Source organism: Neodiprion virginianus, chromosome 1 (assembly GCF_021901495.1).
Source record: "Neodiprion virginianus isolate iyNeoVirg1 chromosome 1, iyNeoVirg1.1, whole genome shotgun sequence".
NCBI classification, from domain to species: Eukaryota; Metazoa; Arthropoda; class Insecta; order Hymenoptera; family Diprionidae; genus Neodiprion; species Neodiprion virginianus.
Genome location: NC_060877.1, coordinates 37,298,583 through 37,319,519, shown reverse-complemented (window position 1 = coordinate 37,319,519; position 20,937 = coordinate 37,298,583). Strand labels below are relative to the sequence as shown.

The 20,937-nt window shown below is 44.4% G+C and overlaps 1 protein-coding gene across 5 annotated transcripts in view; it reads right to left on the bottom strand.

The window, feature by feature from the left end:
- Positions 1-602: 602 nt before the first annotated feature.
- Positions 603-20,937, bottom strand: part of LOC124310459 (follistatin-A) — a 41,445-nt gene continuing 21,110 nt past the window's right edge. For 3 of the 5 annotated variants that reach the window (XM_046774445.1, XM_046774442.1, XM_046774443.1), the window contains 5 exons: positions 15,850-16,038; positions 15,406-15,627; positions 14,597-14,869; positions 4,845-5,135; positions 603-1,268 (listed from right to left, as the gene is read on the bottom strand). In XM_046774445.1, the coding sequence (XP_046630401.1) occupies positions 1,168-1,268; positions 4,845-5,135; positions 14,597-14,869; positions 15,406-15,627; positions 15,850-16,038 (1,076 nt within the window). In that variant the 3' untranslated portion in view covers positions 603-1,167. Of the gene's footprint in view, positions 1,269-1,295; positions 1,822-4,844; positions 5,136-14,596; positions 14,870-15,405; positions 15,628-15,849; positions 16,039-20,937 lie in introns of those variants that run through there. The other 2 variants (XM_046774446.1, XM_046774447.1) reach the window with 2 other exon arrangements.

The window sequence follows — 20,937 nt, the reverse complement described above, 5'->3', positions numbered from 1 at the left end:
TCTACTGATCTCGAACAGTACCGTGTGAATAATTAATGACCGCAATTTGCACCACTGCGTTACAATTATATACACGCGTTCGCGTCGCTACGAGGCATTCGTCAAGCGGTCTATTTCCGGAGCGGCAGAAGACTTTGAGGTACATGTTGTGCCGTCTGTGTTGCCGGCACTTTGCGGATAAACATATCGTAAATATTGCAACGTGTGTTTACAAGCTCTTCGAGTGGCGGCGCAGACAGGCGCACCTCGAGAGCTCGAGAGCTCTAATTTAGATAATATATCTCTCACCTCTCACCGAGCTCGCTGCACTCCCGTCGAGATTCTCGACGTGCCAACTGATTCCCCGTCGCTCGAGTAATTCGTCGTCGACGGTTTCGGCCTCGCGTCCTTCTCGACTTTACCAATTGCGCTTCATTATTTATCCGCCTAATTTTGCCGGATCAATTAAGTACATGCCACTTTGAATGACCGTCCATCGTCACCCTTAATTAGCGCCTCAAGTGAACTGAAATTTATTGAACTCCCGATTGACATTCTCCGCGTCTAATTGCTCTGTTCTCACGATTGATAGATCATCAATTTTACCCACTTCAACGGAAAGCTCACTTTTAATGTCCGCTATCTTGTCTCGTAATTCAACTGTCGGCGATGTGTTTGTTTTTTTTTTCTCGATTCTTGTAGCGCGTTTTTCCGGTCTTGGTTATTCGGAACAATGCTTGTCAATCCGCTTCTGATTTCCGGTAGAATCGGACCTCGCGTTACATTTTTCGTGTATAATATATGAGATGAAAAAAAAAAAAAAAAAAATACAAAAGAGTATAAGATGGGGTGGATCGGATAACGGTGTATACGATGTATATACTTACAATAGAGATACGGTATCGTCGTCGACGAGTTAATCGATTAATTAAATAAATACTAAACTTAAGAACTTTGAATTACTGGTCTATCTAAGTCGCTACATTTCGAATACTTAAAAATTGATTTAACGTCACTGCAGCAGGCGAGATATTATTGCGGGCGTTACACTCGCCGTCGGGGGTCACGTGACTGCAGCTTGATAAGAGATTATCCGTATGTTGGCGTATTAGATACGCGGTCGTCGCTCTCTTTGGTGTCCAGAACCGGTCAAAACCCTCTAGTTTCGACGGCCGCCGTTTAGCATCGTCACAGAACTCGCGACTCGCGTCTTGGAGCTCCGCTTTCCTTCACCCTCGACGAGTTTTCGGCCAGCTCTACGTCGTAAGCGAGTGACGTGTTGTTCCCATCTGCTCGCATGAAGCCAACGAAATAATTTTTTTTTTTTTTTGCTAAAATTGCCCAACTAATTTATTATTTCATACGAATTTCCACGAGATTTTTTCTCATTTTTATGCAAAGTTTTCGATTTTTGTTCCGCGGTGCGGTAAAGGTTACATATCGGAAGGATTCGTTGATGATTAGAGATGCGAACGACGACGCTTCGCCGGCATATAGGCGACTGGAGTTACACATTACACGCGGTAAGTACCCCAGGTGTAGCCTTAGTTGCCTATTTACAGGCGACGCGTTGTTCGCATCGATAAGCCTCGGGGAATCCGCTCTTTATCGAAAAGACCTGAGCGAAGTGGGGAACACGAAGAAAGAACGATATCACAGTTATTCGAATAAAACTTTTCGATTAAGCCGTTCACTCAAAATAAACGGAAATATTCCAATTTCCAAACTACGAGAATAATAAGATACGTTTCATTTTGGGCGAAATGAGCGAGGTCAAAAAAATGGAGAACAAACAATTTTGTCTCGAATTTTACACCTTCCCTTATATTACATCCGCTATTCCTGTAAAAAAAAAAAACGGTTAGCTGGAAGTAAATCAATTTTACCGATTTAACCCCTTTCCTGTTTTCCGCAGCAGGAAACTTCGTACTTGTACATTGTACAATTTTTCCAAGTTTTCAATCGAGTTTCGTGTTATGTGCCGTGTACAGGCGATGCAGTGTTACGTGTTCGCGTTACGTGAAAATGACCGCACTGCGTGTCGTGTTAGTTACACGTGCGTTTCGTATCTGCGTCTGTAGGGGGGGGGGGAGGAGGGCGAAGAGTACCACGGAGGGGTTGGAGGGGAAACGATGGAATGTGCTTTCGTCCGAAGGCTGGCCAAGGGAGGACAGCATCCGGTATAATACCAGACGTCCGAATCCCTGCATCACGGGTGCGATTCGACACGTGCGGAATATCATCGAGCTTGAAAGGCAGCCGTATGAGCGGCGTGCATATGTGCAGCAGGTATTTTATGCACATGCAGCTTCCGTCGATCGAAGTGCCGTAGTAAGGCTGAGTGCAGTTCAACGTCGTACATAACAAGAATTGATCCTGACAGCAGGGCTTGCCAAATCTCAATTGTGCAGTAAACAGCGTTATACCGAGATAGCCGCATACAAGAGTCCGGTAAGGTGGTTGGAAGAGGCATGAATTCTGCAGGACTCTCTGCTATTTGGCCGGATTCTAAATTAATGATTTCAAGATAACCCTGAATTTTCCACTTATAACAACGACGAATTTAAATACTCTAGTTTAATCGAGTTTCGAATTTATAATGTGAAACAACTTTTGAAAGAAGATAGTCGGGGTTAATGATAATACGAGCGAAAATTTCAAACGATTTCTGTAAGGTTCAATTTTTTAATGGTTCGGCAATGACGGTGTACCTTTATATCTAAGTTTGCTAAGCTCATCAAAATACGTGATTGTTTCGTGTTAATGTTTAACGAATACTGAAGATAGATCAAGAAGGTTTGAGAACCTCCACGAGGTGTAGGCAAGTAAACGAGTAAACAAGTAAGCCTGCCCAGTACCAACTTTCTGGAACTAAATTTCAGTTAGTTTTCTCTTCTTTCAGAATGTTCCATTCGGTTATTTCATTCATTTCTCTTATTCAGAATGTTTCATTCTACCGTCCCACATTTTTTTTCAATATTTTATTGTCGCGTTTTGGTATTTTGAACGTCTTAGAGTTCTAAATTTTTTTTACGATACCCATAAGAATCTGTGCATGAAACCCGACCTTTAACTCCTAATTTTTCAAAAACGGAACGGTCAAAGAACTTGAAATGCAAAGACATTTACAGGTGTTGATACTAAGTGTACGGATCCTAAAAATTAAAATGAACTCCTAGTATAATGTATGGGTACGACTCCCAAATTTCCTATGTAAGATGTGCAAAACCAATAAAATTCTTAGAGCTCTTCCTGCGTGAGAAAAGAAATTAACTAAAACGCCAAGGAATTTCCTGAGATCCCTGTGAATGTTCCCTTAAAGCCGGTGTACCGCGACGCCTCTTTAAAGCCACATCACGAGTTTCGTGCAACACGACGAGCCGGGATAAGTTGGGTTCGATGTAACGGAAAGCGTGACCTATTCGAGGTTTGAACTTTCTCCCACTATTCTACGGTTCGAAAAACGTTGAGGAAACCCAGGTAGAGGCCCATCTGCGACGCCTAATTGAGAACGGAGTAAAAGTGCGCCTTGGGAGAAAGCTAAATTTACTCAAGCTGTCTAAATGCGTTGACCAGCGTGAGCTTGCAGCTTCGGTCAGTTTGACCGCCCCTCGATGATCCAGATTCTACGGAGCCAGAATCAACCAACACTAACCTAGGCTACGAAACCACGCCGTAACTCGAGGCATTCCGCCGAGTATGAGCGTGCTTTGATCTTTACTCGGACGCTGTGTTCTATCCGCGAACTAGCAAAGCTCAGGGTGTCCGAAACCGACCCCGACAATGGAAAATCGGAGTACAATATCTGCGGGCCTCGTTTTTGGCTTGGGTTATATGTAGGTATTGTTATGTCGGTGCACGCGGTGTACAAATATAGATTATGGGTGGATATAACAAAATGAACAGCTGTCCGCATTCCCGGCTGCGGGAATGTGGTATTTGAGAATATGGTATGTTTGTGTCTGCGCGTGTGAGTTTGGACAAAAATGAACGTTGTTTTCATTCAAGATATAACCTGCTGCGGGGCAAATCCATGCGTCGTAGCCCTGCGAAGAGAAATTCTCCCCGGTTTGAAACGCACGATGTATTTTCGATTTTAGGAGTGCCTTCAACTCCGATCCCCCCCCTCCCTTCTTTATACTGTACGAACCAACAGCTCCGATCTTTTTTGGAGTCTCGTTTTGCTGTCGGCTGCGTGATGATACTGCCGCTGCTGCTGCCGCTGCTGCTGCCATGTTGTGTCCGCGGACTTACGTCGTGCCGTGTTTAAGTTATCTCACGAGCGTGCTTCGGCGCCTCGTAAATTTGTCAAACGGATGTGTGTTATGCACGGTGAAAAGCGCGTAACATAAATTTTCACCGCCAACTAGCTATGCGCACACGGTCGCATACACGCGTATTCTCTGTGTATATATGTAATATATTCATAAATGTAGTGAGCTGCGCGCTATAATTACTGCAAACGGTAGAAATTTTCCTCCCTGATTTTCGTAATTAAGAGGAAACGGAAATATATTATAACCACCTATAACCGTATAACCTCGAGTCAACATCCTCAATCCGATATTTCCTTTTTTTTCGATTATTTATTATGCCAAGAAGCTCTGGGTACGCCACGTTTATACATACATCGAACGACGAACTTTGGTCCAGTTTTTTGTTACCAGAACGGTGTGTTTCAAAAACCACTAATGAAATATTTTGCAATGTAAACTCGTAGTATTCGTCGTCCGACGAACTCTGTATAAATATCGAAAATCGACGGATGATTGCACGGTAAAAATTAAATTGGTTATCGAATCGACAAACCTACGAAACTTTGTCGGAACAATGTTGTACAGAACGGATGAATTTGTTTTACGAACCTGCGTGAATCGCAGCGTCGTAAAGGTTACAGGGTCCTGGATGAAGGGTCTCCAGTACGAAACCCGTCAGGCAGGCATCCTTAACGATGTGACACCAGCTGGGGTAGGTTATATTATTGGAGGCGCAGTACTGGGGGGTTGCGGCGGCCGAGGACGGGGACGAAGACGGGTTCCGGTTGCGTCTCCGAGGACATCGGTAGCTGCAGGTCACGCATCTTGGCCTGCCAGATCCCATCTCCGTCAAGCACGTCTGACCCTCTCGGCATCGGATGCTCGAACAGTTTGCAGCCTCTGAAATCAAGGAAAGGAACCTCTCCTTACCCATCTGTACATTCTCCAAATTCTTGCGGATTACTTTATTCTAATAACGGTATAATTATGTATTTTATGAAAATAAATAGCAATGAAATTGGAGAAATGATCAATGTCCTAGATTTTTTTAACTATCCTGCAGACAAGTCTACTCCAAACATTTACTTCGCGTCTACAATATTTTGTAGAACAACTCGCTCGGAAAAGACAATTTATAAATTGTCTTTTTATTATAATACCATCGTATCAGAATTTTAGAGTGATTTCATTTATTTTACAGTGTTTAAAGAGATCTCGTCGGGTTACTGCCCGGAAATATGTGACGTCATCGGCAATTTAACACACGGTAATTCCGCCTGGTTTTATGCAATTCAGGATACGTTTTACCGAGAAATATAGCCGGCACGATTGAAATTCACATTATATGACAATAGGGGAACAACCGTACGAACGGCAGAGTTGGTTTTACTTGGACGCTGGTATTTAACCTAGATGATTACGAAATGGGGGGGATATTATTGTTAAAGTCTGCGGGGCTTCGTCGATGACTATTTTTATTGTATACGGTTGATATATAGTCTCCTAGACGTCGGTCAACTGCGGCGAAAAATCGGAAGCAATCGTTTGGATTTAATGAGGTCGCAGCCGAACACGTGCGGGTCAACGTACGCTCCCCTACTCTATTTTGAAGGTCAACAATTTAGAAAACGACTATCCGGCTAGCCGGCCGACGACCGATTATTAGCGTTGGGTATACGTGTGTTGTTGCATAATTTTTTACTTTTTTTCACAGCTATAGGACGCTGTGCCACGTGTCGAGTCTCGGGTCAAGGCCCCTTGTAAATTCACTCGCGCATTTATATCGTGCTCCGAAAAGTTCATACTCATTCTCATTGCGCGATCTCGTCGCGCGGAATTGGAGTGAAGGAAATTTTTCAATCTAAATCGGGACGACTGAATGCTCAATTGGGGCGGGGTTGAAGTTACGAAATTGAAAAGTTTCGTAAGCGCCTGATTTCGGATTATTTTTTATGCCAAAACTTGAGGTAAAGAAATTAAACTTTTACCAAACAACAAAGCTTCGAATTTTCGGAAACCCGAGGGCTCAAAATTTACGTCACGATAGAGAAAAATTCCGAAAATAAGAAAAACCGAAAATCAGAGTGACGAGGATTCAGAAAATAAAAATATCGAAATTCCAAAACAAAGAAAAATCGTAGTGGTCATCAAATTTCACCTAGTCAGAAATTCACAGAACCAAAATTTTTCAATCATTCGAAATTTCGATGTTTCAGATTTTTAAATTTTCTCATTTTCGCAGTTTCTGAACTTTGACTTGTCGAAATGACACTTTTTCGACATTTTGTCCTTTGGGAATTTTGCACTTTCAGAACTTTGATCGTGAGTTTCGGATCATTCAAAACCTCGATGTTCCGTCAAAGCTTAATTTCTTTACTTTAATTTTCGCCGTCAAAAAGTTCGAAATTTCAACCCAGCGCCGTTGAAACTAGTTATTTTCAGTTATTTTCATTTCATTTATAGCTTTCTCGCAATTTCGACACACCAGAGTGTAAAAAATGTACCGCTAATCAGTGTCTCTGAATAACGTTTCATAAAAATTGATCAAAAACCACGACGAAGGTAAAAACAGCGATGAAATTAGTAGCTCGTCGATACGTTACGAGTCTCTACATCATCTCTTTCGTACCATAACCAAGGCGGATTCCACTCTGCTGATAATTATCTGGCACGTATACACAAAGTGGAATCTGAGACGAAGGAGGAGCAGCGGACGGGATGCTGGGAAGACTCCGAGAGGCATGCACACGATCAGAAGCGGACTGCCTACGCAAGCGGCATAGAAATCGGCAAGAGGAATCGCCGCGCAGCTTCCTTGTTCGCTGATTGCGAGCCTCCGAGGGAATCGGTTATATATGTAGCCGCTCTTCGCCTTCCGCGCCCCGCTTCGGCCAACATAAGTAAATATCGCACGTACATCTTCCCTGGCCGCCGCCGCTCATTGTCAGAGTCGCGTACCACCTAGACACCGAACTCACATCTCGGCTTACCGGGGCAAAGAGGCCGCGAGATTAACCCGATTAGGCTACCCGAGATTCTCACCGCGCCACGTGCAGCGGCTTCTTCTTGCCCTCCGTGTTTCTTTCCTGCATTCGGTATCGTGCTCGACGGCAGTGGGTGTCGGCGAAGAAAAGTACACCCTGCTCAAGATTGCCCTGTCTTAAATCGTACGACGTTATGACCGAAATCGACGTGTCACTTGTTGCGTGATTTATCTTGTAAATTCGAGAATAATGTATAAAGAATTACTCACGAAATCGCAGAAACGCGAATCGTGCTTTTGGAATTTATTGCCTGATTTTTTGTATATTTATCTCGAATTTATAAAATAAACCATGTAATAAGTTACTCGTTGAATTTCGTCGTAACATATTATTATTATATCGTAATTCAGTTGCGAATTTTACCACCAGAATCACTGAGGAAAGAGTTCATTTACTGTTAATAAGCGTATGTTCAGATATGAGGATATGAATGTTTTGTTAATATTATCCAATTTAAGTTGAGCCAAATAATGATGAAACATTTATTTCGCCATGTCAAAATATAAATTTGTTAACAGTAAATCAACTCTTTTTAAACTAGTTTAAACTAGAAATTTCGCCGATTGTACGCGAATAACCAAACGACGAAATTTCTATTTTACGAGTTTTATAAATGCAATTCACTAAGATATGATTATGTCGAAAATTAAGCTTATACTCATAGAAAAATTGCTTGATGTTCTTATGGATTGAAAAATTGTTATCTGATTCAGGCCACATAATTTATTTGAATTAACAGAACATTTCTTTCGCTATATTCGATCCACCATATTCGGTAAATGCAAACCTGTTTATTCAGCTGTCGTTGAAAATATCAAAATTGCAGACAAGGTGGAATCATATGATACAATTCGGGAAATTGTCCATACACGAAATAAAGGACTGCAATTTCCCCCCATTAACTGCAACAAAGTACAAGCTCCGCGAGAATTTTCCCCTTCAATTAATACACTCGGCATGGCAGCACCTGCAAGTGCTAATTCCTTGGTTTGACTTTGCTTTCCACGAGTTCGCGAATCGTATAATAAGCAAATTACTTAGCGCTTTTAGCCCAGATGGTTTCGCGAATACGTGTCTTTCGAAACGAGCGTGTGTGTATTTGAGGAGTCATGCTGCAGCCGAGGAAAAAAAGCTCGAGCCGCAGGAGGATGAAAGATAAGAAGCTGGCGCGTGAAGATGGATATTTGCGCACTTGTCTTTGCGAAGCTTTCAGCAATTGTCTCGGTATTTTTAACCGCACTTTGGGCCCTCTACAGTTTTATGGCCGGTACAGTCCTCCTCAACTCCTTACGGCGGCGCTCGATCCTCGAGAAGTTGAGACGACCCGGAGACCCGGTGCTGCAGGCCTCCACCCTTATTGATGTTTGCTTGAGATTCAGCGCGGGTAGAAACTTTTCGCACCTCTTTCTCGAGTGTTGACCCTGCGACACCTAGCACGCGAATCACCCTGACCGGTGACCACCATGTTTGCTTATTTGCTCAGCGACCGCTGTTCCGAGGCATTGTGTGCATACCCTCCTCTTCGCGGTCACTTCGAGGTGCTAAGTGCTCCACGTCTCCTCCTCATCCGCTCTCACTGCACTCGCTTATCTTCTTTTCCACGCTTACGTGCAAGTACTGTCAGAGGTTACCGCACGCCGTCAAAATGTCACCGTAGCATCGCGATCCATCCGTTAGGGTGGTTATTTTTGAACCTTGTTTCGATTTTCTGAAGGTAGTGCTCGAAAAATTTGTGACAATTACTGGAAAAACACCTGGAGGAGGTAGGAAAATATTTTTTATATATTTTTCACTGTTTTTTTTTTTTTTTTCTGTACTTGACAAATTTTTCTAGTGGCACTCCTAAAGAAACAAAAGTGAAAAAATGAACTACTTTAATAGCCATTCTTTGCTCCCTTTGATGTATTTCGGGATCTTCCCGCGTTTTAAACACTCGCACATCGAGTACCAGCGATTTATTCACTATCTCCGTAGTTTGCTCATCGCCTCGGTGACTGCTCTGCAGTATTTGCTCGCATCATTTAAAACTGCCCGTGACTGTCTGTGTCGACCACAAACGTTCAGATTTTCACACGTCATAATCCATTTTACAGTCCGCCATGATGTTGGGTCCAAAGACCAGACGACGGTGACTCGACTTGCTGATTCGAAATTGCATTGCACCGAAGACCCGAGCCTCATGATACCTCATGATACCTCATGATTCCTCATTCCACAATCGCGTTCTTCTCGAGGCATACCTGTAATTCGAGCCACTCATTGCCGGTCGAGAAAATGCCTCGAAATGATGATCGCAACTCGCGCCGTGCTGTCCGGTCATAACCGGATTATTAAGTTTTCGTTTCGGTCATAGCGTTTCGTCGATTGTCTTGAGCTCGGGTGTGGCGTAGAAGTGAACTGGTTTCATGGGGGTTGCGCGGCGTCTGGAAGATGAACGTTTCGTACTCCTCGACCATGTTCTCTTCCCGTGTCCAGCTTTGCCATAATTCAACAGGTCCAAGGTATAAGAACTTTTACCGACAGCCAAAGAAAAGCTCTCGGACTTTCCTCCGATCGAAGACGAAATTTCCGTGAAGACAAACCGTGACGTTCCGCCAAGTCTCGGATGGAGGTTTGGGCCTCTCAGGGAGTGTTTACATTCGGTGTATAATGCACGTCGGTAGGTACGTCATCCGCAAAGGTGATTCTGGGCGAGGGGGAAGCAAGCGCGGGGATCTCCGTCGAAGGCATTAAACTCTGGGGCAGAGTTTGCGACTGGGAATGGGAGGAGGCAGGGGCGAGGGGGCAGGGGGAGGGGGGCGGCGGTGAGGCCCATGCACGGTGAGTACTGCAAAAAGAATGACGCAACGGAGCCGCTGCACAGCAGCACAGCGCCAAGTTCTGGGGCCCAGGCATCGCGGACTCGGCTGCCTGGAGACTCGGCGAGGCCCTTCGCAGCTCACTCCGACGGTCTCTTCGTCCTGCACCGGCTGAATGTGCGCCTGTGTGCTTGCGAGGAGTCACGAGTGGGGCCCAGGGCCCAGGGCGCGTAACGCTCAACCTTGTTTACATCCAGCCATCCGGGAGATGGGAGTTGATGACCCCGTCGGTAGGCACGGGCGCCTATCTACCCACCGAGACACCGGGCACCGATCCCCTTTCGCTCTACGGCAAGGCAGCAGCTTCTTCTTGTATATATATATACATGGGTATATACATACATGTATACATATATACTTACTCCAGATACCAACAACGATACCCGTTCAGACGTAGTAAGCGTTCCGTATATCGGTCCTCAAGTTTGCATTCCTAGATCGCCGGGTCACGTTCTTTGTTTACATAGTAGGTATGCGTATCATCATCGCGCTGTCGAGATTGTTTTCATTTTGCTGCTTCTGCGTTGTCTAATCCTGCACTTCCCGATTATTATTAATCCCCCTCCCCCTTCATAGCGAACGAAGAGCATTATTTTAAAGCCCTTCAGTGCTGCGGACTCGGACCGATTATTGTGCCAGAAGATTCTTCTCACTCGAAAAAATCCTGGTCTACATTTTATTTGTTTTGCTTAAGTGTTTTCTTCTCCGTTTTCTAATCTAAATCAACACTTGTTGATTACCTTCGTCGTTGAATCAGGGAATTTTTGGTCCTTGTTCGGGGAAAACGTGTGTAAAAACTCTGTATTATCGCATTGACCCGCCAAATGCACGGGCATCAAGTCACGTGATTTTATTCGAAGATTCAAGAAATTCCCGCCGAGTTGTTTTTTGTCCGCTTGTCAGGATGATCAACCTAGTTACGGCGAGACGCGAGCTAGAAAATTGGCAGAAATCCCGAGGTTATTTTGCGTTGACAGTTTGAAACATCCGATCGTGACGGGTCCGCATTTGAATCAACATAATCTTGAAAGCTCGCACGTATAACTGACAGTTTTCGCAGTGGTCGAACCAGACAGAGTTGGCGAGCCTGTCTGTATAATACATCGGAAAAACTTGGCGCATGCGCGGTCCGATGCTCAGTATTCCAAGACTCTCGTATGAAACAATTTATCAGGGAAGCTGTACTCATTGAATACTCGAAAATCGAAAGTTTATCGAATATCTTGCGGTAGTTTTGAATATTTATCACATATCAGCCTCGCTGCTCCGCTCCACGTATTCGCAAAATGGCTTGGCCGTTTGTTTATTTATCGACACATTGGTTTGTTTATTTATTTATTTATTAATTATTATTTTTTTTTTCAATCCATCGACCGTCAAGGCTACGAGCACATCGCGTGCTGGTCGGTTTACCGCGTGGAGGAAGAGGAGAGGATGGAGGGAGCTGTGCCCTGCATAAGAAATCGACGCGGCGGCGTCGCCGGTTTATTTTCGGAGTGATTGGTTGCGGTGGCGTCCCGTCGTAAGGACTGACGGCGCTGCAGTTACCGGTCGCTGGCACCGGGGGAGATAGAGAGGGATAAAGAGAGAAGGAGAGAGAGAGAGAGAGTTTTTGGGCAAGTTGGGGCCCTGCCTGCTTCGGTCGCGTGGGCGACGCGACGCTCGGTCAACGAACCCGGGAGCAAGGACGTCGCAAGGTCACCAGAACCGGACGCCCCGAGCGCGACGCGACGTCCTGTCCCAACCCCGAACACGCGACCACCCCCGTCTGATCGGCGCTGGCACCAAGCGACGTCTTGCGTCATGGCGAATTAGGGGTGAGGGGGGAAATTTGAAGAGTCGAAAATCACGAGTAGGGTGATAGTTAACGGAGGAAGAAGGAATATTTTACGTGGTTTTTGGAAATAATTTCCGTTTCAACGATTTCTAGAATTACGTTCAGGGCGGGAATCGGGTTTTTAATTTCTAAAGTTTTCGACACTTTTACAGAGTAGAATCGAATTAATTTTAACCGTTCATAGGATATGAGAAATTGGCTCAAGTCGAAAGCTGCGATTAGTTAAACAGTCGAGTTTTTTTTTTCCTTATAAAACAACGACGTAGTTACGAATGTCGCGTCGGTTGGAATTAACCGAAGCTTCCACTTGTTTCAGTTGAATGTACAATAACTTATACGTATAGTATAAATATACAGAACTCGCATTGTTTCCAATTGGGTTGGATAACCTCTCGAGATCGAAATCTAGGAATGTCTAGAAAAGCAGCGTACGAGAAAGGTATACAAGAAAGAAAAAAGAGAAGTCGAAGCGGGGAAAAAATCATTGGAATCGATTGTAAGACGATTGGTAGCAAATGAGGTTCGTTCGTTATAGTTGTGTAGGAAATGATCGAGCTCGTGCAACAGAAAGTGAAGAAAGAGCAAGAAAGAGGGAGGTGAGGGAGCTTTTTTACTCGTGGCTTCTTACCCTTCGGATTGCGGAGCGCGTGTTCGCGATACATGCGTTATACGTACCTACACATATGTACAGAGGACACGTATGCAGGGTATGTGTATATACGGTAATCGAATAGGCGGAATTATTATTCGAGGAAAGATTCTCTCTTTATGAATGCCATACCTTTCGGACTTTACAGCACCTGCCAAGATTCGGGGGATTGCAAACAGGCAACAATAAGGCTAATTCCGATGCAAAACGGCGCTGGTATATGTATATTGCCGTGGTGCGTTAGCGAGATGCGTACGTATTTTTTTACATCTCTCTCTCTCTCTCTCTCTCTCTCTTTCCCTCCTATCGCCGATTTTTTTTCTCATCCTCTGCCTTCTTTGCATCGTTTCTTTCTTCATTCCCCTTATACGGTCGATCCTTACGATGCCCAACGCCGCGATGTCGAGACGTTGCCAGATATTGGTCAGGCAAAAACGACATCGGTAACCTGCAGTTACGGCACCTCCTCTCTCTCTCTCTCTCTCTCTCTCAAAGGCCTCCTCTCACTTGGAATTCAAGCATCGTCAGCTGTTTTATGGCAATGTTAAATTCTATTTTTACGACCTCGCTATTCCTGGCCCTAAATAACCTATATTTAGACCGCGACGCAGGCAACGGCGTTCTTGCATACCATCGATACCGTCGCAGTGCACTTTACATTTTTCCGGAACAATTCGACGAGTATTCCATTTTGACGAACGTCAAGCCTTCTAATTTTAGGCCAGGTTTAGCACCGGTTGATTTGCAATTGGAAAAATGTTAGAAACCCGAATTTACCTCGAATCCAAAATTTTGTTTCGTTGGTGGAACAAAACATTCCCAGGCGTACGATTCTTGTTTATAAATTTTTTTTTTTTTTGGCAGTTTTGTATCCAATCGGTACACTGGAAATTCTGTATAGACAAGACCATGGTACCTAAAAACGTTCGTAACGCGTCATGACACGAGTCGAAGTTTTTCCACGTCCATTTTTTCTCTGAGAGACGAAACGCGTTCTTCGAGCTTTGTACTTGTATATAATCACTTCTGTCACACTACCGTACCTAGGGATAATTTTTTGTTCGCATTCACTATCATCGAAGCAATTAACATTGCTGAAGATTTTCCGAACGGTTCTTTCTCCTTGACTAACTTTTCAATGGGACTGTGGGTCACATTCGACCTCAACGATTTTAACTCATTCCTCTTTCCTTATTACCATTATATCACCATTGTTACCATAACCGTCGTCGTTGTCCTCACCGTAATTTTTATAACTTCTTTATTTTCCGTTCAGCGAAACGGCACGCCAGAAGTGTCTGGTATGTTATGCGTAATGACACCGTTCCACGTCTCTCTGCGGATCTTCTGGATCCTTATAGCTGCCGGGAGCGGCGGGAAAAAAGAGGCCCAAACAGGGCCCACCCAGCTATATAAATTGCATATAATCCGGACTGCGGTCGCAACTGAATGCATGGATATTAATTCCAGCCGCTACCGTAAAGATGGCCCCGCAAGACCCGATCTCTGAACATCCTGTGCATTGCGTATGCGCGAAATTATGCACAATATTATTTATCACTTTGTTCGACCTCGATTCATCTTCTCCGTACTACCGCACCACGTTCTTTTTCGATCTTCTACAACTTCGTCATCTTGTATCGAACGGAGTCTATACTTACAAGTATCATGCTAGTGGAATTTTACAGGTACAAGTTTAAAATTTTTTGAACATGACGCTCGTACTTTGAACAATTTGAATTCATTTACGCGTCACTGGTACTGTGGATTCCACAGGTCTTTAAACATCTCGTTGAATATGTGAAAAAAAAGTTTCATCAAATTTGGCGGGAAAATTGCCTAGACAAGTTTCTTTGACGAAAAAAGAAACAAAAGAAAATTCTGTCGGGCATGAAAGATGAAAATGGCGGCAATTTCGAACGTTGGATGTTCAGGTCTTGACTCTAGAATGAATGAACGAATGATCGACTCACGTTTGCATCGTCCTTTATAAGCGATGGGAATGGCTCGTCCAGCTCTGCAGGCCGCGAGTCGGAGATGGCAGGCGCTCTTGTAGGTGTTTCCGTCGGCTCCGCATACCGGCCGATTCCCTGCGGCCTGAAGGGCCTCGTGAATCCCGGGAAGTCCGTGACGGCCCTGAACCGAGGGGGCTGGACACCTCCGGGCGCACTTCACGCAGTGCGGACTCAGGTTTTGGTCGAGGAGGCAGCTTCGACCCGGACCGCAACGCACCCCCGTGCACGAACCTGCCCGACACTTGACGCGTTACTTCCCTTGGTGGAGGTCGTTAATAACTTTCGCAAAACGCGCTCCCCCCTCTCAAATCAACCATCAAGACTGTTATCCCCCTAGAAAAAGCTGCCTGCTTCGTGGCAGCGACGACTTTTGTGCTAAAAGTTATCATTATTGAATTACCAACTAACTATACATTCACCGCAACGGTTATATAACTGAACATGAGGTGTTCGTTTTGGTGAAAAATGACCTGCCGAGTCGTGTTTTTTTCTTTTTTAGTGAACGTAAATGAAACCGTTGTCTTGAAAATTGAAATCTGATCATCATCGTCTGTTGATGATACTCAATTTGCGGCACAGCTTTTCCATAACCCTTTATTCCAGTGACTCCATTGAGTATATAATTTAGATAATGTCTCCTCGGTTAAAGATTTAAAATCACATCTAGATCAGAGTTTATTTATAAAAAAATGTATCCATTTTACGTCGTGGGAAACGAAGCGGAGTATATAATAATCAGTTGTGTCTTATCTGTGTCAAATACTCACTTTGACAGTGGCCATTGTAAGCGACGGCCAGGTCGTGGCTGTCCTTCCTGCAGGCCCGTTTCTTAAGCCTGCAAAGACTCCGGTAGCTCCGTCCGTCCGTTCCGCAAACCGGACCTCCACCACCTCTTGGCGCCTTGCAATCAGAATTGCAAACGCACCTCGGCCGCCCCCGACGAACGATGCACTTCTTTCCCTCCTCGCAGCGAACCTCCGTGCAAGTTTCTGCGTCAGGATAAATAGTTGAGGCGGGAACGAGGCGAACGAAGAATATCAGATGACGGTGAATGGTGACCATTTATCGGGATTAGCGATTCACAAGGAGAGTATCAGACCTCGAGATCACGGAATATTCCACTTAAACATCTAAGGATGTTTTTTACCCCAAGTTTCATCCATATCCGATACTTTCCTTGTCGGCTACTCGTTGTCAGGGTCTAAACTCACCTCGGCAAGGCCGGCAGGGCACGCCGCCCCCTAAAACCCTCCAGAAGAAGAGGGTACCGCTGTCCAAGTCTTCATCGGAGTAGGCAGTCGCTGCTGCGGTGTTCGAGGCGCAGCAATCCTTCCGGGATATTCCTTGTGCCAGTAATTCCGTGCATCTGCCGTTCCGGATAGAAGACCAACAGATACCGCCTGAAATAAGAAACGGTGTTTTGTTTTTTTTTTTTTTTAGCAAGCATTCGTGAGTCCACGGTGATACGATTTTAAGATTTATCCGTCTGGTCCGTGCCGAGGACGATTAGTGTTTTTAACCCCATTCGTTGATGCAACGATTAGAGACCGTAGTTCGGGGGAGAAATTTGGTAGACGCTGATGTCGAGATATGTGAACAGTTATAAAATTATCCCGTGCACGGGAATAACGGCAGTCCAATGTTGAGAGTACCGTATGAAAAAGAAGAAGAAAAAACGGAAAATAGAAAAAAGAGTCAACCATTGAAGAAAAAAGAAAAAAAAATGTATATATTCCGTTAACCGTTACGTTATAATAGCGAGCAGTAATTTTATTTATATGTATACCTGTATACGAACTATTCAGTAATACCAGTCATGCTAATGACCAACAAAATGCTTTTGAGTACGGGCCCAGACCTTAATTTCACATCTACGTTTACTACAGTAGAACCTCACCGGTTACTCGACTCGCACTTTCAAGTGCGCCTGCGCAAAGTTTTTCCTTTGTTTAGACAGGCTGGCCAACTCTGATTGGGATCCAGCGCGAACTGTCAATACGAGTAAGCGTTTCGAGGTTATGTCAGCTTGAACATAGAACCGTCAGATTTTGGCTATCCAAAGTTACTAAGAAAATACAGCTTCGCGACGCCTCCGAATTTCGATAGCTCAGCTAAGTGTACCAGTTATTGACCCTTTTATTTTCCAAGATTACAAATTGACTGTGCAAATTGTGAATTTCTCGGTGACTAAAACCAATTGAAAGAGGATTAGATACTAGAAAGTTATTTTTTGGTAATTTTAGAACTAAGGATCAAACGGACACGACGAAAAAAGATCAATAGTTGGAACTGGGTGGATATCTGGTACACTTACCTTACCATTTGGACGAAAATGTGTCGGTCAAACAGACACGCAAACAAATCAGAACCCGGTGCGAGTCAGTCGAAACTACGAATGAAATCACACGATTTGGCGCATGCGCAATCGTTGTGCAGCAGCTGTCAAAGTCCGTGAAATATGCAAAGTTCTACTGTAGCCAGTGTACCCGTGATTTTTATTCCTTCGTCATTCTTGTCGTGATTCTTACGCGATCGCCATAGCTCTAGTGGGATTTTGCTTTCTCATACAGCAGAGTCTCCGCAGGCGAACGGAGTCGACATCCAGTTACTTGTTGTTAGCGCAATTCGCGAGCTGTTCGGTATTCGTCAATTTTTCATTGTTAAAGTCGAGCCGTCAATATTCGTACGCGTATTCCGGCAATGTGGTGGGAATTGTTGCAGCGCACCGACGATCAGAGGCAACTGAAGCATGATCTAGGCGCATTAAAATCGCCCAAGATCGCCGAAGGGTATGCGGCGTTCTGCCGCTGTTGCGCTGATCGGAATGTGGAGCTTAGCTGACTCGCGTAGACCGGCTAGAAAATCGCGCTATATAATTAACCGTCGAGTAACGACAGCGAGAGAGAGAGAGAGAGAGAGAGAGAGAGAAGTGAACGATTAGCGCTGCGCTCTGCGGAAAAGTAGCACGAGGCTACCAATCCTCACACAGCAGGCACCATTATGCACTTCAACGTCTCGTTTCTACACGATATTCTAGCCGAGCCTAGACACCGTGTACCCTGAGTCTGATGGATGCAGATTGCAGATGCAGGATGCAGGAGAACGGCGCAGGACGTGGAACACGCCATCAGCCTTCGCTCGCTTCCCAGCTCGTTATGCAGAAATGCGAGCTGGGGTACACGGTGAAATATCTGGTCGCTATGCGTCGGCAGAAAATTGACCTTTAATGTTGGCAAAAACGTGGAGAATTTTCATCTTGAATTCCAGGCGCACTCGCATTCATCATCGGACTAAAATCAATCCCGGAATTCTTGAAATTTGGATTGGTGTAAGAAATTTGAATTGCCGATTGATACAAGAACTGGAATATCGAATTTTCATTGACACGAAAATCTTATTCGCAGAATTCAAAAATGTCGAAAGTTCAACTGCAGAAATTTGAAAACATGGTAGGTAACTCGAAATACAGAAAGAGAAAGTATAGAAAGGTCAAGATATGGAACAGCAAAATGGAGAATCTGTATTCGATTACATATTATTGAGTGGAATTCTGACGATTCTACAGTTTGGCATTCCGTGTTCCGACCTTTCTAATCTTTTACTTTTCCACACTTCGAGTTTCAAAATATTTAAATGGTGTGTATTAAGTATTCGCTTTTACCAAAATTCAATATTGCAGCTCTTCGATTTTTCTATCTTTCTACATTTTTACCCCCACCCTGAAATCCCGACATGTAATCACTAAAAGTAGCTAAAAAACCGTGGATCCGATGAGACCGTATCCGAAGTAGTTCGATACGCCTCGCGTTAATTCGAAATCGGTAAATCACTTGTGAGAGATGTTTGTGTAATTAAGCCTGGCCGTTGCCCAAGCGCGGATACAAAGCGTCCGATTCCTTGATTTCGATACGTTTTCACACGATCCTTTCTACGACTGGATTGTTGAAAATCGGGGCCACCATTTTTTGCCACACTTCATTTGTCTGGTTATGCTGACGGGGCCCCGCAGCAACGGACTGGCATCGAACAAGATACTTGGGATTCCGGGATATGTGCGACTGAGGAGAATTTCTCTGCATGTACGGTTTCACGGAAACCGTGGAGTACGCGTCGGCGGACGAGTCGTGTGCGAATGTGTCCGTGTGCAAGGTGGAGTGCAATGTGGCACATAGAGGAGTGACGACCGTCTCGAAGAAGGACACGAACTTCGGCGTCAACGTCAACGTCAACGTCAACGTGTCAACGTCACTCCTCGCTGGCTTCGGGCACCGCGACTGCCGCATCGCATCGCATCGCATCGCATCGCATCGCATCGCAGACCGATGGTCGCGTCGTTTTGTTCATACCAAACACACTCTGGAGCCCCCGGGTCGTTTCGTTTTTAGCTTCTGTCGGCACCGATTGTATTATGCACACCCACATATGCATATGTGTGTGTGTGTATATGTATATATATATAATTTGTCTCCTGGCTCGCGGTTAATAGAACATACGGTTCTGAAATAAAGCGGTAGGCACAGAGTAAAAGTAGGTAGACTTTCTCGCCAGTCACAGATCTTCTTTCTTTCACGCGATGAATCGTATTACATAACCTATCTTTTTCAATTTTTCACTACTTCAGTCGATACCTTCTTCCACCCTGGTCAATACCTGTTTAATTACTGTTATCAAACAGGCGAATCATCCGTTGGAAAAAGAATAGTCGATTTTGTTCCTTCGTGACGATGACATTTAATACGGAAGTGAGTAACTGAGCCGCCATATTGAATTTTCATACAGAAATATAGGGGACGCTGAAAAGTTTTTAAAGTAAAATTAAAATCGCTACGGCTTATATCACGTGCCAAGAGATCCCAGCCAGTCTCACTCTCTGTAGAATTTTCTTTGATGTCATTCGATGATAATCAATGTACAGAGACGGTAAAAACTTTGGTCGGAACATGAGCCGTCGTTTGTGTAACGATGTGGGCTTTTATAATGAAGAAAAATTTTCCGCAATCGAATTTCGTAGGGTTTTGAAAAAAAGAAACAATCAACCGTTTCGAAATTGACTATTTCTAGGAAATGATTCAGCTTGAATGAAGACGGTTTTTACAAAATTAAAACCTGTGCCTTTCGTAGAGTCGAAGGTTGAAAAGAGAGGGGACGGAATGGAACGACGAGGAAGAGGAAAGATTCGAAGGATGCGAGGGGGGTCGATTTAAAGCGTAACCTTACCGCAACGAAGGACCGGCCGGCAAGCCCGCCAGTATTTTACAATTAGCTCCGGGTATAACACGTCCTAACGAGTATATAATTAACACAATCGTTCCTTGGCAAAAAGCCGGACGGAATGTTACAGTCTAGTAGACGCTCGGTGCATTCTGCTATTCAACGTGCAACGAGGTCCGTACCCACCCTTCTCCTCCTTATCCACCTTTTCCTCCGACCAACCGACGAATAAAGTATACGGTGATATGCACCGATAATGCAGTCTCGACTACAGAGATACACAACGAGAGATATACCCGGATAGACCGAGATACAGCCTGATACGTGCCGTGGACTCGATGTGCTCTACCGAGTCTCGCAGTGTCTCTCAATGAAACAGAACTTTAACATTTACTGCTATTATTTTTATCCCACAATTGACAATTTGTGTTTTGGCCACCTTTTTACCAAAATTCAAACGTCTGACCGACGATTAGGTCAAGGATGAATCAGAAAGTTGGAAGACGAGACGATTAAGTCGGGGAAAAATCTTCGGCAATGCGAATGAAAAAACATCCCTGACGGCTAATTAGTGGGAGAAACTAATCTGACGATGAGCAAAAGTAGAGATTTTTTTTTACTCGTGTGCAATTTATACCACTGTCAGTGGGACAGGTTACAATTTTCTTTCTCTTTTCTTGACTTTTAATTCAGACCAATTAAGAGGATAAAGAGAAAAAAAAAAATAAAAAAATAAATAAAACATATCTAGCACTGCAACAGTGGAGTTCAGTATTCGAGTTTCAAAAGCACCAAGTAAGAAAGAAAAGAAATTGTAGGTATATAAACCTCATAAGCCATTCAAGGGTTGTTTGTTCCGTTGAACGAGGAAAAAAGCGTCTTGCCTAAATTCAGACCGTATTCCACGTTGCCTGATCAGGATTCAGAAGCCGGCCGCAAATTGGTTTGAAAAAAGTGCCCGTGTCGAAAAAACGGAGCGTGGTTAGAAAATTGAATCGCAGATTTTGGACCTCTCGCCCTCCACTTGGCGGGCGGTTTCCTACCCTCGTTAAGGTTTAGGGTAGGTTGGGTCAAGTGGGGTTTGGCCC